At 35.8% G+C, this 19,236-nt stretch overlaps 1 protein-coding gene across 3 annotated transcripts in view; it reads left to right on the forward strand.

Moving 5' to 3' along the window:
- The window catches only part of LOC134845320 (Bardet-Biedl syndrome 2 protein homolog), a 342,396-nt gene that overhangs the window by 311,708 nt on the left and 11,452 nt on the right, over positions 1 to 19,236 (forward strand). For all 3 annotated transcript variants that reach the window (XM_063862305.1, XM_063862306.1, XM_063862307.1), the window contains exons 5-14: positions 14,447 to 14,587; positions 14,915 to 15,019; positions 15,523 to 15,687; positions 16,073 to 16,130; positions 16,283 to 16,422; positions 16,766 to 16,822; positions 16,906 to 16,965; positions 17,496 to 17,593; positions 17,847 to 17,957; positions 18,453 to 18,588. In XM_063862305.1, coding sequence (XP_063718375.1) covers positions 14,447 to 14,587; positions 14,915 to 15,019; positions 15,523 to 15,687; positions 16,073 to 16,130; positions 16,283 to 16,422; positions 16,766 to 16,822; positions 16,906 to 16,965; positions 17,496 to 17,593; positions 17,847 to 17,957; positions 18,453 to 18,588 — 1,071 coding nt within the window. The remainder of the gene's footprint in view (positions 1 to 14,446; positions 14,588 to 14,914; positions 15,020 to 15,522; positions 15,688 to 16,072; positions 16,131 to 16,282; positions 16,423 to 16,765; positions 16,823 to 16,905; positions 16,966 to 17,495; positions 17,594 to 17,846; positions 17,958 to 18,452; positions 18,589 to 19,236) is intronic.

Raw genomic sequence — 19,236 nt, forward strand, 5'->3', positions numbered from 1 at the left:
TTTTTTGAATTAAAAGTATCTGGCTATATTATTAATAGATACCATTATTATCTGTAGCTCAATCTTCAGCATCGAAAAAAGCACAGCAATTCGTGTTGTTATGCAATTAGGTTGATAAATCTCTCTTTAATATAAACAAGTTCATTTTTGTGGTATTAAAACAGGTTAGTTTCAAGTTTAAGTTCAGGATCTTAATTTGTACTTATGTTATCGCCAAGTGACTGTAAAGCAAAAATATTCTTACCGTTCATTTGAAACACTACTATATTTGATGAATATAGTTAAAATAACAACTGAAAAGGCCTCCATAATGATCTATCACTCGGAAATCATGTACGACTGACTGGGCTTCAGTATCTGCTTTTTCTTGGAATAAAGCACCCGCCAATGCCATGGTCTTCTGTCTCGTAGTCGGAACAAGTTTTAAGTTACATGCCGGGTTGGTCTTGAGGTAAAAGAAAAGTGGCTGTGAAGCGATAGGTTGGGAGTTCGAGCCTAGGCAGGAGTAGCTTTTTTCCATTTGTAAACAAAAACTATAAGTTAAAGCTTCTTGCTAGTCTCTTTTGTCACATTGGCAACGAAATCAGATCTTCTAGAGTACTGTAATATTTAATATCATTCGTGGACACTATGAGAGCAGTGTGTGCAGTTTTTATCACAAATGTTTTTTTTTTCGATTGATTTTGAGCTTATTGGATGACTACTTTTTTTCTCAGCTTTTTTACCTACTATTTTGTATCCTGCAAAATTCCGGTTTTATTTTTCAGTTGTATAAGAGTCTGGCAACCTTCATTCGAATGATCAAAATGAACCCTCTCAAGATTTCTTTAATCTCATTGTTGGATCTTTGCTACTTCTTGAGGGTCATGCTGTTTTAATTGTCTACTTGTTGTATCGCATCGCAAGTAGTGCGAAGCTCTGCTACGCCGATATGTAAAAAACTGTTCGATTTTTGAGTGTTTTTAGTTCAAAGTCCATTTTATCTTCTTCAGCATGATTTGGTCCATAAATTTCGTCAGTGACAACTTCCCCGAAAACAAATTATATGGATGTTTCTTTCATTTTTACTCGCCATCTAAAGAAAGATCCTTGATTTTGGTTATGCCGTTCAATATTGGGAGGAGAAAGACTTCAATACGTCTTTGGATGCCTTAGCATTTGCGCCGCCATTGGATAAAGAGCTGTGGTGCAAAGTTGTCACCCAGAGCTGTGATATCCTAGACGATATCGAAAAGTACCTGAAAAGACATCGAAAAGAAAGGCGAGGTGCGGCAAAGACATGTGGAATCAACAATCTCTCGAATGATTTCACTGTGAATTCGAGTTGATTTTACAGATGTTTAATCCTGATGTCTGGAACTTCATAGAAATTATCAAAAATTAAGAATCCTTGAAGGCATTTTTGAAATTCATTATCGTTAAGATTAGTAAGAGTTTTGTCAGTTTCCTCAAGGAAAAAAACTCGTTTGTGCGGGCTCTGGTTGGTTCCGTGTGGGTATTTAAATGATGCGTGGTTTGGTTTTATTATTGCTCTTGTAATACACGGTGTTCAGAGATCTGTCAAAATGGTTTCAAGAATTTAATTAGGTTATAAAAATCATCATAATAATTGATTTGGTTGTTTTGTGTGGTACGCTAGTAGATATTTGAAAAACCCGTTTTTTTTTCTCCAGTATATCGCGACATTGAGAGTGGAAATTGACTAACCAAGATCATACATCATGAAAGTTTCAAACGCTTTGCAGTGGTTACATTGTAATTTCTAAACCATTCGAGCATGTTTTTCAGGTCGTCCACAATTTAAAAGGTAACTTGCATTAGTGATTTTTTGGTAATTTTTTGTACAAGAATTTTCTTCTAATATGGCTGAGTTTTTATTGGTTTGTGAAATTATTTTGAACCCAATAAGGTTTTTTTTAAATTTTTCTAGAATTTTTTTACTACTAGTCTTGGTTGCTTTAATGTTTCTTGAAGAGATCTTTTGAAGTTTTTTGCCGGCCATCCACAGAAAGATCTTATGCCGTTCTTTTATGAAAGATCTGTTGTGAACGATGCCGTTCTATAGTGAGGTGACAAAGACTGCCATACGTTTCTTGGCTGTGATAGATGAGAGATAACATCGAAAATTACTTCGAGGATACTTTCGAAATAGAAATCCTTCAAGAAGTATGGTCAGGTGCTCGAGGAACAAGCTCTCGAAGGATTCCACGGAGATTCTGAGTTGATATTGCAGAGTTTTAATCCAGATGTCTGGAATTTCCTTGCAGCTATCAAACAATGACAATCTTTGCAGGCATTTTGTTTATCGCTGTTTCTTTTGGGGAAAAAGCTCACTTAAAGATGGACGAATTTTACAAGTATGTAACACGCATAAAGTGGTCAGCCGCAGATCACATGGAGATCGAATTTTTAAAAGCTATCCTGCTGTTTATCTGTTTTCAGTGTTACGGCTTTCGAAAAGTGAGGAATATATTTATATTCTGCGATGTTTTTTTTTTGTTAGACAGATCTATTTTTTGACGAACTTTGATGATGAAAGTTTAACGCGAGTTGCAATCGTTTCAATTGAATTGAGCGAGGCAATTGATCGTTTTACTTTCCATACGACTCCATTTTTACGCAAGCATTATCAAACTGAAATATAGACTTTTTTTCGGGTTTAGCTTATTTAACAGAATCACTTGTATTTTGGTTCATAATGAATTCAAACTTCTACGCGTTCTCGGATAACTTAGCCTGGGGTAACGAATATGCGTGGGACGGCAAAGGTCCTGGAATCAAATCTGACCAGGACCTTTTTTCGGCCAATTCTTCGTCTGCTTTTCTGCTGTCGGCTTAGTTGTCACATCTTGGAATTGATTTTTTTTTGCTGGTGGTATTTTTAACGTAGTTTTTTGTGTTTCATTTATTCCTACAGTTTGAAATTTTACCTACGTTGACTTTTTTGTTTCTTTTTGTTTCGCTAAAAAATTCTTCGGCCCGAATTATTTCCACCTATTTGTTATCGGCTTCATGAACTAACTTTGAGTCGTTTCAAGGGAAGCACAATTTTAACACTCCCCTCCGCACTTTTCAATTTGGTTAAATTGGTCTGTTGAAATTTCTTTTTTTTTCGATATGGGTTCTTTTTCAAAAAAAGGGTATTAAGTGAAAAAAGGGGTTGTCAAAAAAGGGGTATCAATTGAAAGACCGCCCGCTACCTTGTGTGGCTTACACTCCCTTAGAATCTCTTTTTACTTGACCCCGTTGTCTTCAAGCTCCGAAAAGTCTGTGGGGTAATGTTTGACCCATATTTTTAAGTTTCTAATTCGTTTTCTCAAAAAATACCTCTCTAAATCTGAGTTTCTGGTTTTAGCGAATAGAATGGCGTTTAAAAGCTCCCTGCATAAGCGGCTACGCCAAATTTTTTTTACACATAAAGTTATGGCCCTCGGAATAGTCATAGCCTTCGAAATTATGACCCTCGAAATTTTTGACCGTTTAGTGCAGCTTTGTGACTTCTCAAATCCGATATTGTGCTGTCAATGGAGATGATGGGTACAGTACTGGGAAGCTCCACTGCTTTAGCGTTCACTCACAAAGGTTTTTACAGAAAGAGTTATTTCTCTCGATAAAGTCTAAATTTTGATTTTTTGACCGTTTTTTAAACTTGACCGTTTTTTTAGGAGCAAATATTCTCGAAAACAACCTTGACATATCTAAAAGTTTGTGTTCAAGTCAAAAAACGGTTTGTGGGAGGCTCATTTGCTTTTCCTATTACGCACAAATTTTCTCATACCAAAAGTTATGGCCCTCGGAAAAGTTAAAATTTTGAATTTTTGACTGTTTTTTAAGTTTTTTAGGAAAAATGTTATGGCCTTCAAACCAGTCAATTTTAAAATTTTGACAGTTTTTTTGGAAACTTTTTTACTTTACGCGAAAATTACCGTGCCAATTCACAGGTTGTGTATAATCGAGAAAACGGGTTTTGGGAATCGTCTATTCATAAGCCGACCTAAACTGATTTTTAAGAAAAAAAATTATGGATTTTGCACCATTTACACAATCAAATCTGAGATGAAAAGTTCAAGTGAAGGAAGTGGTGGCGATAATTGTTCCTGCAGAAGCGCAAAAATTAATTGTTGTATCAATACTCGAGGTTTACTTTTGATTACACTTCGATAATATACGCTGTTCATAAATCGTGGGATCTTCTCAATCGGCATGGAATTTTATAGCATGGGCGATTTGGTGCATGGGATTTAGCTGTTTGGGAGTTTTGACATGGTATTTTTTGTCCGGACATTATTTGCTGGTGTGTATTTCAATGTTGCGTGGTTTAGTTACTTTTTTTAGTATGCAATAAATGGTGTTCAGAAATCTGAGAAAAAGGCTCCAAAAGGATAACTAGGTTGAGAAAAATATCAAAACGAGTCGTTTGCTTATGTTGGTTGTTTTGTACACAATGCACTTTTTTCAGTGCATATTGCTACATCGACGAGAATGGAAATCGCCCAACTAAGATGATGTCTCCTGGGATTTTTGTTCCCTAGGAATACGCTTTTTGTTAGGTTAAGATTTTTAATTGACCCTAAGCTATCTTTCTAGCTTTTTGAAAATTTTCAAACAATTTGACGTGGTTGAAGTGAATTTTTCGAGTGTTCTCGGGTCTTCCAATTTCAAAAATAGTATCCTAGTGAAGCTATTGTAAGTGTATATTTTTGGCTCTTTGCCACTTTCCACCATCTTTCGATTTGCATTTTAAAAAATTTCTCTAACTTTTACATAATTCAACGAAACTTGGCCCGGTGACCAAACGAACAATGATGAATAGATATGTTTGTTCGTCACATCCCTTGTATCATCACGAGTTTAACCCGTATAACCTGTAGAACAATCATATACAATAGAAAATTTGATAAAATTGGTGCAAATTGAAGCCATTTTTGACAAAATTTCATAAGTAGATGAACGTAGTTCATGATTTTTTTTAAAGGTCGCAATGATTTACTGCGCTCCTCTACCGAATTGTGAAAGTGTAAAGTTAACGAGAAATTTGATCGATTTCTAGTTTCGAAAGTGGAATTTAGTTATCGAATTCCACGGCGAAATAAAAATTTTACATTCTGATCCAGTTTTCTCAAGTTGGGTTTATCTTAAGTGTCATTCAGAAATTTTCCCAGAAATTCAAGGAGCTTTGAGGCCATCTGTATTCAGCTGTGCTGTGTAATAAAGAGTTCGGCTGGTAAGACCTTAGACGTGAGAAGTAGCTTTTCTCCAGAGATAGTGCACTTTGATTCCCCTATTAATTTGTCTGTTTGTTCTGTTAGTTTGAGACATGGGTAGATTTTGAAAAATGCTGGCCTGAAAGATAAGTATGACAAATTTAGGGATCGAAAAGCATAATTCTTGTTTCTAATGGTGGTACCATGTGTCAAACGCAGTATATTGACTTGATTGCAACAGCCATTTTGCTTGAACATTTATTCAATTCAGCTGAAAAAATAAGATTTTTGTCCACTAAAACTTCAAGATACCTGGCTTTTTCCTTTGCGGGTATTGTTTCTCTCTGCAAGTAATTTTTTCCAAATTATATTCTTCCCCAAAGACATTAAGTTCCGTTTTGTCAACATTAAGGAAAAGTTTGTTTTCTTTCACTTTCTCATGTACTTTTTCTATTGTTTGGAGAATTGAGGTTCTTAGGTCTTTAATTGAGTTCCCTGTACATAAGATACTTTATCATCTGCAAATTGACCCAAATTCATGTTCCTGTTGATTTGGTTTTTAAAATCGTTTACGCAAAGAATGAAAACTAATGGTCCCAAAACAGTACCTTGTGGAACGCCATGATTAAGTGTTATCCAGTCAGAATAAAAATTTTGAAGCTTAAGACATTGTTGACGGTCTCTTACAAAATCGTTTAGATTTGATGCATTTTTTGGAAAACCCATTTATCTCAATTTTGTCTGAGAAGATTTCATGAGAAATGGAATTGAAAGCTATAGCAAGATCTAGAAAAAGTGCACTTGTTTTTCTGGTTTGATCCATGTTTTAACAAACCATTTCGGTAAAAGTGATAGCTGCATCAGTCGCAGATTTTTTGTTTCTGAAATCCGAATTGTTAAACGTTTAAAAACGAATTTTTTTGAGATATTCCATCATTGGGTTCGAAAGCAAGCGTTCCAAAATTTTTGAAAGCTCGTTTGTCCGTCAAATACGCCTATAATTGTGATGCAACCTGTGTTTTACCTTTTTTGAAAAAAGGGGTGATGTATGCTTTTTGAGGAATGATGAAAAGTGGTTTTGTATGATTCTTCCATTTATTGCGAATTGGAGGTGAATTCCGATAGCAAGTTAGCTTGTTGACTCAATTTCGACCCATAATGACTCAAAAAAAACTCTGTCAGTAGTTATGAGATCTGTACGGATATGCATTTTGAATGATAAAGGAGCGCAAACTCTAACACCTCTACCTCAAATAAACCTGTCCATTCAGAGCGTGGAAGATGAACAAAATTATGCCTTCAACTTAAAAAAGTTTTTCCTACTGTTTTGTTAATGAGCCATGTTTCTGTTGCTACAATTATAGTGTTCATCGAAGTTTCACCAGAAAAATTGACAATTTCAAGATATTTGTTTTCAAGATACGCTTCTGAAATTTAATAAACAAAATTTGACTGTGTTAGATTGGCCTTCAGTTCCCAAAAATTGTTCGTAAGATAATAGTTCTTGCAGGTCATGAAAGTGACCAGGATTTTCCTCAATGTCTACTGAGAGGACTAATTTGAGTCTTTTTACAATACGCAAAAAACTTAAGTTTATGTAATACAATAGTACACACAGGTATAAATAAGACCGGTTTTTGATTGTGTTTTTTTCCTTTAGTGGAAGAACCTTTGAGTAATTAACGTTTTGCAAAGAAGGGGTTGTTTTGTTGTTCAATTCCTGAACTAAAAACACAAAAAACTGAAAAAGCAGCAAATGCAAATTCATCAACTGACAGTCAAAATTGTAGCTCAAACGTCCTGTGGTTTGCAAACTATTTTCCACGGTTTAATTTCAGCAGTGGAAGTGGTAAGACCGTTTTTAGAAAAATAGCCCATTAGATTTTCTACTTGTAGTTGAATGCCACTAGCATTCGGGTGCACTCCGTCGTCACAAATGTTAGTAGATGTTAGATTTGTATTCACACACTCAATTTTTGACCAGGGAAATGTACCATCCTTTTCCAAACACATTGTCCAGAGCATCATTGAAAATATTTTTTTGCAGTGTTGTTATTTTGCAAATATTTTGATTCTTTTCCGGTTAGTCCCGCATCGATAGATTTATGTCCCACATGCATAACACGAGTTTCAACTTTTGGCTCATAAGTATATTTGTCAACAATATTATTAACGTCATTAATATTAGCCGATGAATATGAATGTATTGCGGTTAGTGGCCCAAAATCCTGTTGGTTAATTTTTCGGTATGAGCTGTCCGATATTATGAAGTTTTTTGCAAACCGAGGGACGAATTTGGGCTGCAATTTGTCATTGTATTGTTGAAATGTCGGATACTTTGCTAGTTGTTTTTGTTCTAGTAAGTTGTCAATTTCTTTGCCTCTTTTCCAGTCCCCCCCCCCCCCCCTCATTTCAAAATACCGAGTTTTATGTTTGTTTTACGTGTTATTACGGCTAAATGCGTGATGTTACGCTGTAAAGTATGAAGAACAAATTTGTTCAGAATTGTCGATTTGTTCAGCACGCCAAATTTCATTGTATTATGACAATGTTAAATAGACTTTTTCAAAGTTGAATTTGAAAAGGGGGGAAACTCGAAAAGAGCCGTTTTTTTTTTCAGTTTGCTTTCGGGAAAATTCTACATCTTTTTCCAGCTTTGTGATAATTTCCTGTTGATGTTGATTCACATGAAGCGACAATGAACCAACAACAGGTGAACCAACAATGAACCAATGGCAAAGATGAACCAATAAACCAGGTCAGCTTTGTTGGTTCATGTTTGCTAAGCAAGCTATGGTTTTGTTGAATTACATTTTTATTGCTTTAAAATTCATCACATTGAAACCAACCATCAAATTTTTTTGCACGTGCATGTTCATTTTCTTAACTGCGGCATAACATGCATTAATTTCATTTTAATCAAACTTGCTTCCTTCTTCAAAAGAAAGAATTGAATTCCGATTTTATCGAAGAAGTTTCAAAATTAATTTAGCTGTTGGTCGAATGAACAATGTCGGGTCTGGAGGTTTTAGCGACGACAGGCTTGGTGGCAGCCTATGGCGGAACTATGTACGGTTACTATAAGTTCCTCAGCTGGCTCGAGGGTCCAAGAAGATGCGAGATCCAACCAGGAGTCTCTTCATGCGTCTCAGATGACAGTCATTTTTACTCTGGACTCCTAAATCGCGGAATTCTAGATGAGGAAGTGATGCAAGAAATGGGCCTAGATATCTGGGTTCTGAAATATATGGAACCTAAAAACAGAGAGAGGTATGTAGATGCAAAGCTGAGTATTTCAATCGCAAAGAGGAAAAAGATACCCACACAAATATCCTGTGAAAAAAAGTTCGACTCTTTCGGGGCCTCGGGAAAAGGGGACGTCACTGCAGCTCAGTCTTGTCTAGTAGCTTGTGTTTTGAAAACATGCTCTGAAGATGACGGAGCGAAATCTTTGAACGTATCGGAGGATTCGAAAGAGGAAGAAAGTACGGAAGAAGATCTATTGAAGGCAGATTTGAATATTAGGTCGACCAGTTTGTTCTACGCAGAAACTGAGAACTTGGATCCCCATACTACACATTGTTGAAAACATTCATTTAATTGGTTGAAAAATAGGCTCTTTTCAAGTCCCCGCCTCAAATGAATTTTGCTCTTATAAATCATAATGAAATAAGTCGGCGATTCAATTTTGCAAGGGGATAAGAATTGAAAAAGAGCCAAAACGTGAATTGTTTATTGCGGAGGCTCTTTTTCCTTTTTTCCCCACCTGCAATTTTTTACATGTAAATTTGTTGTCCACATTGTCCGATTGTTATGAAAATTTACATACAGACTAATAAGGCCACGACAAACATATTTGGTTTTCATACTCAACCTCGTAAAACCACTCGTTACAATAATATATTGAAGCTCGTGCAAGGTGGGGGCGGGGGGGGGGGGTAAGGAAAAAGAGCCATTGCGGATTTAGGACCTAGCGCAGATATTGCTGTTAGAATAAACTCTTAAACTCGCCCAACCAACTCATCCTAGATTAACAGGGTCTCTTTTTAAGCTCGAAGTTTTGCAATTAAAGAAATTGTAGTATGCAGACGGCAATATTTTCAAGTTTGCAGCTTTTTGCCTGTCACTGGCTGCCAAGGTATTGTTCGCTCGATAGTTACTGGCTTCTTTGACCATTAAAAAAATTCGGCTCTTTTCCAGTCCCCCCCCCCCTTTCAAAATACCGAGTTTTATGTTTGATTTACGTGTTATTACGGCTAAATGCGTGATGTTACGCTGTAAAGTATGAAGAACAAATTTGTTCACAATTGTCGATTTGTTCACCACGCCAAATTTCATTGCAATATGACAATGTTATATAAGCTTTTCAAAATTAAATTTGAAGGGGGGGACTGGAAAAGAGCCAAAAATTCAAATTATGAAGGAAGCAAATAATTTTTAAAAGCTCTTCCATTTATTTTGGTGCTTTTAGCTTGTGTTTCAGTTATCTCAAATGTAAAAGTTTTAATTTATTCAAGTTTAGTTCATTTTATATGAAACAGAATTTCTTAAATGAATATTAACCTTGCAATTTATGTTGATTTGTACTCTCAAAAATATGCAGTAGTTCAATTTATTGAGTAATGAAAATCGAAAACGTTTCTTTTCCGGAAAACTGAGATCTCTTTCTTCTACTTCGTGTCAAAACTAATTTTTTGAAGCCTTTTCATGCTATTAGTGTACTATTGAAGCAGTGATTCAAACCCAGTGTTTCTTATGCCGGTTGTTGTTTCAAGATAAATCATGAAGCCTATTATCGGGGTAGATGACTTTATAGATCTCTAGATCTGCAGCATTCACATTCGGAGGCATTTAGAAAACACGCCGCAATTGCAATAAGTTAAGCAGATTTTTCAATTTTGGATCTAACTAATTCCGCGCTCCCTGAGATCCTTAATTTTTGTATTATAATTGTTATATTTCAAGCCTTCTACTCTAAATTTCTTTAAAAAAACAAAGGTCGCATCACCAATTGTTGATTTAGATTTGAAGTCGGAAACAATTTCATTTAGGGATTATTTTGCTTGAATTCGAAGATACTTGAATTGAAAATGCTTGAATTCAGGCTAAAGTAAACCAATTTAGGTGATGGAACCGGAATTTTCTGAAAGCATGGAAAATTGAAAGGAAATTAAGGGTCTAGGACAACAAGCCGATGAGACTTCAAGCCGAAGGGACTTCAGGCCGAAATTTGAACATAACAAGCACCTCAAATCACTATTTTTTCATCTGTAAAACGTTGATTTTTATCAATTTAGGCAAATTTGGTCCATAATTAGCGTTATTCATGACAATGAATAACTTAGGATTGGCATCCGTTAATAATATCAGCCGGCTTTTGAAATGCATAAATTATAAACAAGAAAATTACCTTCAACCTTGTTTCATTTTTCAACTTTCCTTAACATCATTTGGAAGCTTAAATTATATGAAAACGCCAATAACTACTGAAGGAAGATCATGAAATTGAGAAGTTCTTCAAAAACGTTTAGAAATTAATCTTAATTAGAAAATTTTGGCTGAAGCCTTAATTTTACGATTCGGGCTGAAGTCCCGTCGGCTTGATGTCCGGACCCGGAAATTAAAACAATTCAATTTTGTGTCCCTATTTTTATTGTTTGATGGTTTGATAGTCGTCAAATGGACGTTTCAAAGAAAAAAAGCTGAAGTCAAAAAATATATGATCAAGTAATGGTTAAGTAATTTGTTCATATTTTTATTGCTAAATTTTGTTCACGTCGATGTTATTACACTGCTACGTTAGATTCAGTTTAATTTTGAAATTGAGGCTTTTTTACTTGATTAAGACAAAACTCCGGTGTTAATCCGGTAATATTTCACTCTTAAGATCTTAATTCCCTCTATTGTCAATTTAACGCCTTAATTGTCTCACTAAGATAATTATAAGTGATAGAGGTGGACTGAACGGTCGGGTCGAAAAGCAATTTGGGATCATTTGGACTCTAATTAGCGATGTTTTCTAACGATTAGATATTTTAGAACAGTCATTAGTGGCATTCACAATTGGATTCTAGTTATCAGTTGGTAAGAAAGTTAAACTTGATTCCGACCACAAACTTATAAACAAGATAGCAACAATCTGCTCTTCAAATTTATGACCATTTTCTTGGTGTATTTGGTGGCTTAAATTCACAAATGTTGGCGCTATTCTGACACTTATATAACAATATTATCGAAGAAAAAGTAAATATTGTATCGTACAGCGCAATACATTGTCTCACTAAATTTTTCTAGTATAGTAAAATACTTCTTAATTCTTCATTTAAACGCGTTATTAGGCAAATATCATCTTTTAATTCTAGACGACAGAAAATTATACCTCAGTTAAAAATTTTTATTCCTTGAAATTCGAATTTCTACTCTACAAAAATGCCATTTTTGGAGCTCGCAGGAGTCGTTGGAGTCTACACCGGATTAGCTGTAACGTATGTAAAATTTTTGGACTGGCTCGATGGTCCGAAGAGAAGACAATGTAAAGAGTGCGGCCGACAACGCTGGATCAAAGAGTCTGAATTATTTTCCCAGGGAGAATCGACCGACGATCCGACTCGGTTTTCGGAAGAAGAACTAGAAGCTCTCGGAAGGAATCAAATTGCGAGAAATGTCTGCAGTTGTCATTATAGAAGACACCTGGAAGCGAAAAGAGAGAGAAGTGAAATTAACTCTATTTACTCGACTAATAGAAAAAACTCATCCCAAAAACTGGCCAGCAATCAGTTGTACGCAGCTGAGGAAATCGGTAGCAGAAATAAGGAACTGAACATGAGATGTAATGTACAAGAGTCGTACCAAAAGAATGCAAAGCCAAAACATATCTCGGCATATGTTATTGACGACGAAGTTGTGAAGTTTGACGTACCGGCTAACTGCTGATTTTCGACGTGGGAAAGTTATTTATGACTCATATGCACGTCTCTTGCTTTAGATTTAATAAATATTAAGAGCTAATATCTCTTTGTTGATTAATGTTTGACCTAAGATTGGTTTCTTGTGTTTTAATTTATTTATTGGAATCTATCTTTTATCTTTTATGTTTATAACCGACCATTTGAAAAATGGGGAGGAACTTTGTATTCGGGTGTGTTATAGTTTTTTTATTTTCCATGCAAAATAGCTACCACAAATAATCATAGGAGAGATTTGAGTGATATATCATATTATGTGATATATATGTTTTTTTTTGGTATTATTGTAATGTTTTATGAATCTGAAAATTTGAAGAATCTTTAAAAAAAATTGTATTTCTTGGAAGTATGAGGTTTTCAGTTGCATTATAGCGCTACCGAAGTGCTCAACGGACTGCCAGCTGTGTTTGATATACAGAAATTTCTACGAAAAACTGAAGTTTTATAAATTAAATGAAAATATAGGAAAGTATTTTTGCATATTTATCGTGCAATGATTGGGATTTAAGGCGTTTCATGTTCTATTAATAAAATTTCACAAAAAAACATGAATAAGGCAAGATAGTGAAATCAGGAATTAAATGTACAATAGAAAAATAAAATATAGATTTTTTTGATAACAACATGCATATCTTTAAACGGGTTTGGGCATCTCATCATTTTCATCATTTTCAAGTTGCAACCCTTAAAAAGCAGGCGGGTTCTTGAAATAATGAGTTATATTGAAAGCAATAAAGGAAGAACTATGTCAAAAATGTATGTGAGCGACGAAACATGGCGAGGTAGGCCATTGCTTAAATTTGCATAAACCGTTAAAAATGCAAAGTAGGTTAAGCTGAAAAAATGAAGCCCGTTTTAAAGTGTTTTTTATATTTTCAAACTAACATCGGGGCACCGAAATTGATGAGAATGAAATTTATGACGAACCTTATAGATCTAATTGAGTTTCTTGAATTAATTTAATTATAATGACCTTTCGTTCAGAAAGAAAAAAGTGTTACCATCCATTTAATAGCTCGAATGCTATTGAGAATGCCCTCATCTTAACCATTGCTTACGCGCTTTCTGAATGTCCAACACCGCCACAGTGGGAAAACGGACAATAGACGCATTAGTAGTAGTTTTTTTGAGCAAATCTAGGATTTTCTCGAAGGGGGATTGATTTTCTAAAAAAATTCGAAATATTTGTCGACATTTTTTTCGTCGACAAAGTTGATTTAGCGACCTCTCCCAAATCACCAAAGACGCGGCAGGCAAACTTTTGATTAAACAGATCAGCAGTGCTGTTTTTGGAATTTTCGACCAAATTTATTGCGTGTTTTTGGCTCGCTCTCCCCGTGATTATTTGAGCTAAGCCTTGAAATTATTTTTTAAAAATTTTTGTGGTTAAAATTTTCTGTACAATTTGGCCAGCAACCGACTATCTTTGTTTTGTTCGCCATTATTTTGATGCTTGCTGCTTCCGTTTTTTCTGTATGATTAGCAAGTGTGATTCATGATCTAGCTTATTTTTTCATTTCATTTTCCAGGTGCAGCTCAAATTACGCTCCTCAATAACGAACGTGAAAATGGCTCAAACAACTTGATTAACTTTTTGTTTCGAAAGTAGTTTTGTTTAGGTTTCCCTGCTAGAGGGAAAATTGTTTTTTGAGCATCTTTTCTGTTTTTCAAGTAGTATAGAATGTTCCGACCACAGTCTTAAAAAATACAAAAATAATTTCTCAAATTGGTGTCGTTTTTAGCATGTTGTGATTAAAAAATCTGAACGAAAAAATTAAACTATTTGAGAGTCATAGTAAAATAATTCAATTTGAAAACAGTTTTTGAAAAAAAAATGACTGGAAAAACGAAAAAAAAAATAGAAAAAATTTCAAAATTTGAAATTATTTAATGTTCGAATCACGACTGAAAAGGCTTTAATACATCACTCAACCCTTTACGATGATTGTTTGTGATAGCTGATTTTGCGTGGAAAACAAAACAAAGAAAAACTATAACACACCCGAATCCAAAGTTCCTCCCCGTAATCATGTTCCGAACATAAACTAATTTAAAATTGTCACAATAGAATGAAACGTATGCTGAACAAACTCACGATTGTGCTCAGGTTTTTTCTGCATACTTTTCGTAAGATCACGCTTTCAGACATAATAACCGGTAACACTTTTGAAATGTGTGTGTGTGTGGGGGGGGGGGTAATGGGTTCTGTTTTATGATTCTATGATAGTTTCTTAAAAAAAGATAGCGGCCAGCTCGATTATTTTTTTTCTTGCTTAGATTACGGGAGACAGTGTGACGGCGATGATTCTGTGTCCAGTGCTGCAGAATGGGAGGAATCAACTGATAGTGGGTTCAGAAGACTACGACATCCGCATATTCGAAGACGACGAAATTGTGATGGAGATGAAGGAAACTGCGGTCAGTTTAATCATATCTCAAAAATTATTCATTGAAACCATATAATCTCTATGTACGTCTCGAATACTTATAATGCAAAATGTTTTAGCCACATGAAAATTACTAGAAAGAATTTCCTTAACAAAAATTATTCTCGTCAGATGCTACGGGGAAGTTCTTCGTAGTGATTTTCTTCCGTCTGAAACTTTTTGTTTAATAGATATTTAAGACGTAGTAAGAGATCATATAGTAGCAATGAGTAAGATAAATTTCGCTGTGATCAGTAAAGGCATAATGTAACCTTGTTCTAAGGCATCGTTTTAAAACGAAGGTGGACATTTGTTCCAGGTGGTATCCTGCTTGACATACATATCTGGCTCGAAGTTTGGATACAGTCTGGAAAATGGAACTGTGGGAGTTTATGAGAAAAACACACGCTTGTGGAGAATCAAGGTTACCTTACTAATACATTCGAAAAGATTAATTAAATCTATTTATTCCTATATTTTGTGTATGAAATTATTTAGAAGCTCTGAAGTTTTCCGATGAAGAAAATAACATGATTTATGTGACCTTAGTTAACAATTCGCATTGTGGTACCTAGTACCGAATCAATTTTTCCATCCTGTTTCACGTTGAGGGTTGGTTGGGCATTGTTAAATTTGATTCTTTTACTCGAACTTTGCGTGAATTTTCATGCAAACATAGCGATGATAAAAGGGTAGGTCCTTAGTGTGTACTCAATGCCCTTTTTGTTTATCCACGAGTTATGAATTTCGATAGTCGTTATTTTTTATTCACAATTTTTGCTAGTTGTTCAAAGAAAAGTTAGCAAATGTATTGCCATGACTTCAGTCAGCGAATTAATTTTTTCTTCTACATCTATTCTTTTTAAGTCATAAACTTTGATAGTTGTTATTATTTTTGGAGAAATAATTTCTCTTTGTTCGTCATAGTCTAAGAATATGGCTCTGAGTCTGGTTGCGTTTGATGTGAACGGGGACGGACAGCTGGAGCTAGTGGCCGGGTGGAGTTCTGGCAAGATGGATGTCAGGGACTCACAGTCGGGCGAAGTGGTGTTCAAGGACACCCTGCCAGCCGCATGTGCAGGACTAGTGGTGGTACATTTATTTTATTCGATCCTTTTTTATTTGCCCTCGGCCCTACTCTCTCCTTACTATCAATGGCTTTATTTTCGTGGGGGAGATTTATGCTGTCTATTTAAGTTAGCCGGTCCCACCTTAAGGATGCGGATGACACTGGGACCCCTCCGTACCTTCCATGCTATTAATACTGGGCGTTCGAGTTTTTGTTTGTATTTTTGGAGCTTTCAATACTATTCTCTGCAATTTTCGGGATTTAGCACCGGTTCTTAAAGGTTTCTGTCTATAGAATTAATTGGTGTGTCAAGTGGGCCGCTTGTTGATCGTGAAACCGTGTTAATTTGAAAAAGATCTGGACCAACTACTGTAATCGCTAACCGTTTTTAACGATGTTCTGTTTTAGGGTGACTATACTGGAAGCGGTCGTCAGGAACTGGTATGCTGTACTATCGAAGGAGACGGTGAGTTTGAGTTCTCGTTGAAGGTTCACAAGAAAAGTAGCTGTTGAAAGTCTTTGAAGCTCTTGAAGAATATTAGTTATCAGAGCTTATTGTCTTGATGCACTCGTAGTTGCATAATGTATGCTTATTATGTTGTTTGCTGGTGTGTGTAGTGCGTGGGTTTGTCTCTTCGGAGCTGGGCGAGCGGGTTCTCCTCACTGGCGGCAGTGGAGGTCAGGAGCAGGTGAGGAGTCTGACGCAGAAGAAACAAAACATGGAGATGGAGATGAAGAACGTCGAAATGAGCAGACAGGTCAGAAAGTGAACTAGAACAAAAAAAAACATTTTTTTCCTTGCAAATGCCGAACGGTTTTCATCCTTCTTTGCTTTTAAAAGGACGTCAAACTGATTGGAAACTGCATGTTTGAAAATAATCATTGAGTTCATGTCTAATTATCAGATCAGTTGTAAAAACTGGAGGATTTAATATAGTTTACGCGAGTCATTGATAAAACACTACACTACTCGAAGCTTGGTTATTTCTGGTAAGGACTATTTCTGCTGGTCGTCATTTGTATCAGATGAAAATTAGGAGAGAGATTTTATATTTAGATGAGCAAGCACAATTAGAATCCTATCTTTCTTTTTCTTTTTAGACTGCTGCCAAGATAAAAGCAGGAGAATACGTGGCCAGTGAGATCGGAGCAATTCCTGTGAGTTGTTTTTGATACCAAAACTGAACTGTTGAGAGGTAATTTTGCGTGTAACTGTATGTCACTTTGCTTACCTTGTTTAGACTGACACGGAGGTGAAAGTGGAGATGGTTCCCAGAATGTCCGATCATCCTGAAGTTCCGGTAACGTTTCTAAGCAAATCTTATAATGATAACAAGGCTGCTCGTATTCCGTAACTTTCTTCAAAAATCGGAACAGTAGTGTACTACCATAAGCTAGAGAAGCGACATTAACATTTATTTTAAACATTTCAAATCTTGATAGATGTTGATCATGTTTTTAAAGTTTCCAGATATAACTGATCAAAATACAGCCGTCCCGGCGCCATGATATTCTAATTTTCAAGGGCAGCGCGCGCCGAACAAACAAAAATTTCCAAAAAGTGCCCCCAAATGACCTTTTTCACCTGTTGTTTCAAACAATTGACCGCGGCGCAAAAAACTGGGTCATAACAGGGTCTTTTTCTAGTAATCTGGGAGCGCTCGAAAATCAATTTGGGCGGCCTAAAAAAGTCGACAAAATTTTGGAAAATTGTTTGAAAATCCGCCCCCCTCAAGAAAATCTTAGATCCGCCCCGTCGTGTAAATCATCACAAATATATCATTCACAAATATATCGTTCACAGGAAATCATTACAGCTATTTTGTTTCAGTCCTGTGTGCAGTTGATAGTGCGTACCAGTAATGAGACAGTGATCAAGGCTGTGGTCGTGTTCGCTGAGGGAATATTCCCGGGAGAGAGTCACGTGGCGTAAGTAGCGGAAAAACTTGACAGACGAAAAAAATTCTGAATTCAAATTGAAAAGTTGAAATTATTTTTAATCATTTGAGAATATGACCAACCACTAAGTATGATACAACTAATGGTTTCTTCGAAGCATACAGATTGTACTTCTATCAAAATTTTCCTCTTGACATCAAATGAGCACTAGTTGTTTGACCAGAACGCTCTGTTGACGAAAAAAGTTGTTGGATGGGCTGAAACTAGTGAGTTTTTGTTGCAGACATCCTGGCAACAGTGGTAGCTCGGATGATGATGTGGTTGTTCCTCTGCGACCTCTGACCAACTCGCTCTTGGACCTGCACATGAAGATATTCGTGGGACACAAGACAAGGTCAGTTAGTAGTGGAACCCTTGAAGAAGGTGTGGACCAATTAGAGATCTTCTCCAAATTTAGGGAGAAGATCTCTAATTTCCTTAAGATCATCTTTTTTCAGCCTATCAAAATTTAGTTTTCAAGTTAGCTTCGGCATAAAATTGTCTTTTATTTCGAAAAAGGTGGGAGTGATAGTTCCTTTGGTCAGTTTAGGCAGATTGTTCACATGGTCCGAATATATTATCGAAGCTCGCGTTGCTATAATTATGAGTTGCTAAAATAGTTGAAAAGAGTTCCAGAGACTGATTAACTACTAGTTATCGAGGAGCAAATAGGAACTTTAATTAAGAAGTTATTAACTTATTGAGAAATATATAAATTTGTTCATAGAAATTGTCGTCTGAAAAGGTATGCTATATTCATAACTGATCTTATTTGAAATCTCAGTTTTAACTATTGTCTTTCTGTGTCAATAAGTTGCTTAATTATGATTTCTGCTTTGCTCTGTTGTAGCAACTACTTGCACGTGTTCGAACTGTCTAAACAACTGCCCAAGTTCAGCATGTTCTTGCGTCACGAGAAGAGTCTACCGGCAGACAATTTGCCCTCCTGCTATGTCTCGTTCGTCATCAACGAGCGAATCAACAGGGTAAGCACAACGCTTCTTCATTCAGTTTTAAAAAATAGGGGCTCTTTTCCACCCCTTTATTTCAATTTCCATTTTAGTATTTTTAACATGCTATTATGGCTAAATGCGTTATATTTCGCTGTAAAATATGAAGAATAAATGTGTTCAGAATAATTAGTTTGTTCGCCACGCCAAGTTTCGATACATTATGACAACCAGGGGTATTCAAAAATTAATGGGGGGGGGGGGAATTAATTGCAATTAATGGGATGTAATTAATTGACTGCGGTATTTTTCTAAACCCATTAATTGATGGTAAAGCAAGCAATTAATTGGTCAACAGCCTACTATGGGGCAAAAGACACGGAATTTTGTTATAAATTATCCTCAAAATGCAGAACATTGAATTGTTTTCTTGAAAAAATGTTTTATATGAGAAATGTTTTATATAATTTATAACAAAATTCCGTGTCTTTTTGCCCCATAGTCGGCTGTTGACCAATTAAATGCTTGCTTTACCATCAATTAATGGGTTTAGAAAAATACCGCAGTCAATTAATTACATCCCAATAATTGCAATTAATTTCCCCGCCCCGCATTAATTTTTGAACAACTCTGGTTGTCATAATGTATCGAAACTTGGCGTGGCGAACAAACTAATTATTCTGA

Source organism: Symsagittifera roscoffensis, chromosome 4 (genome assembly GCF_963678635.1).
Source record: "Symsagittifera roscoffensis chromosome 4, txSymRosc1.1, whole genome shotgun sequence".
Classification (NCBI taxonomy): Eukaryota; Metazoa; Xenacoelomorpha; order Acoela; family Convolutidae; genus Symsagittifera; species Symsagittifera roscoffensis.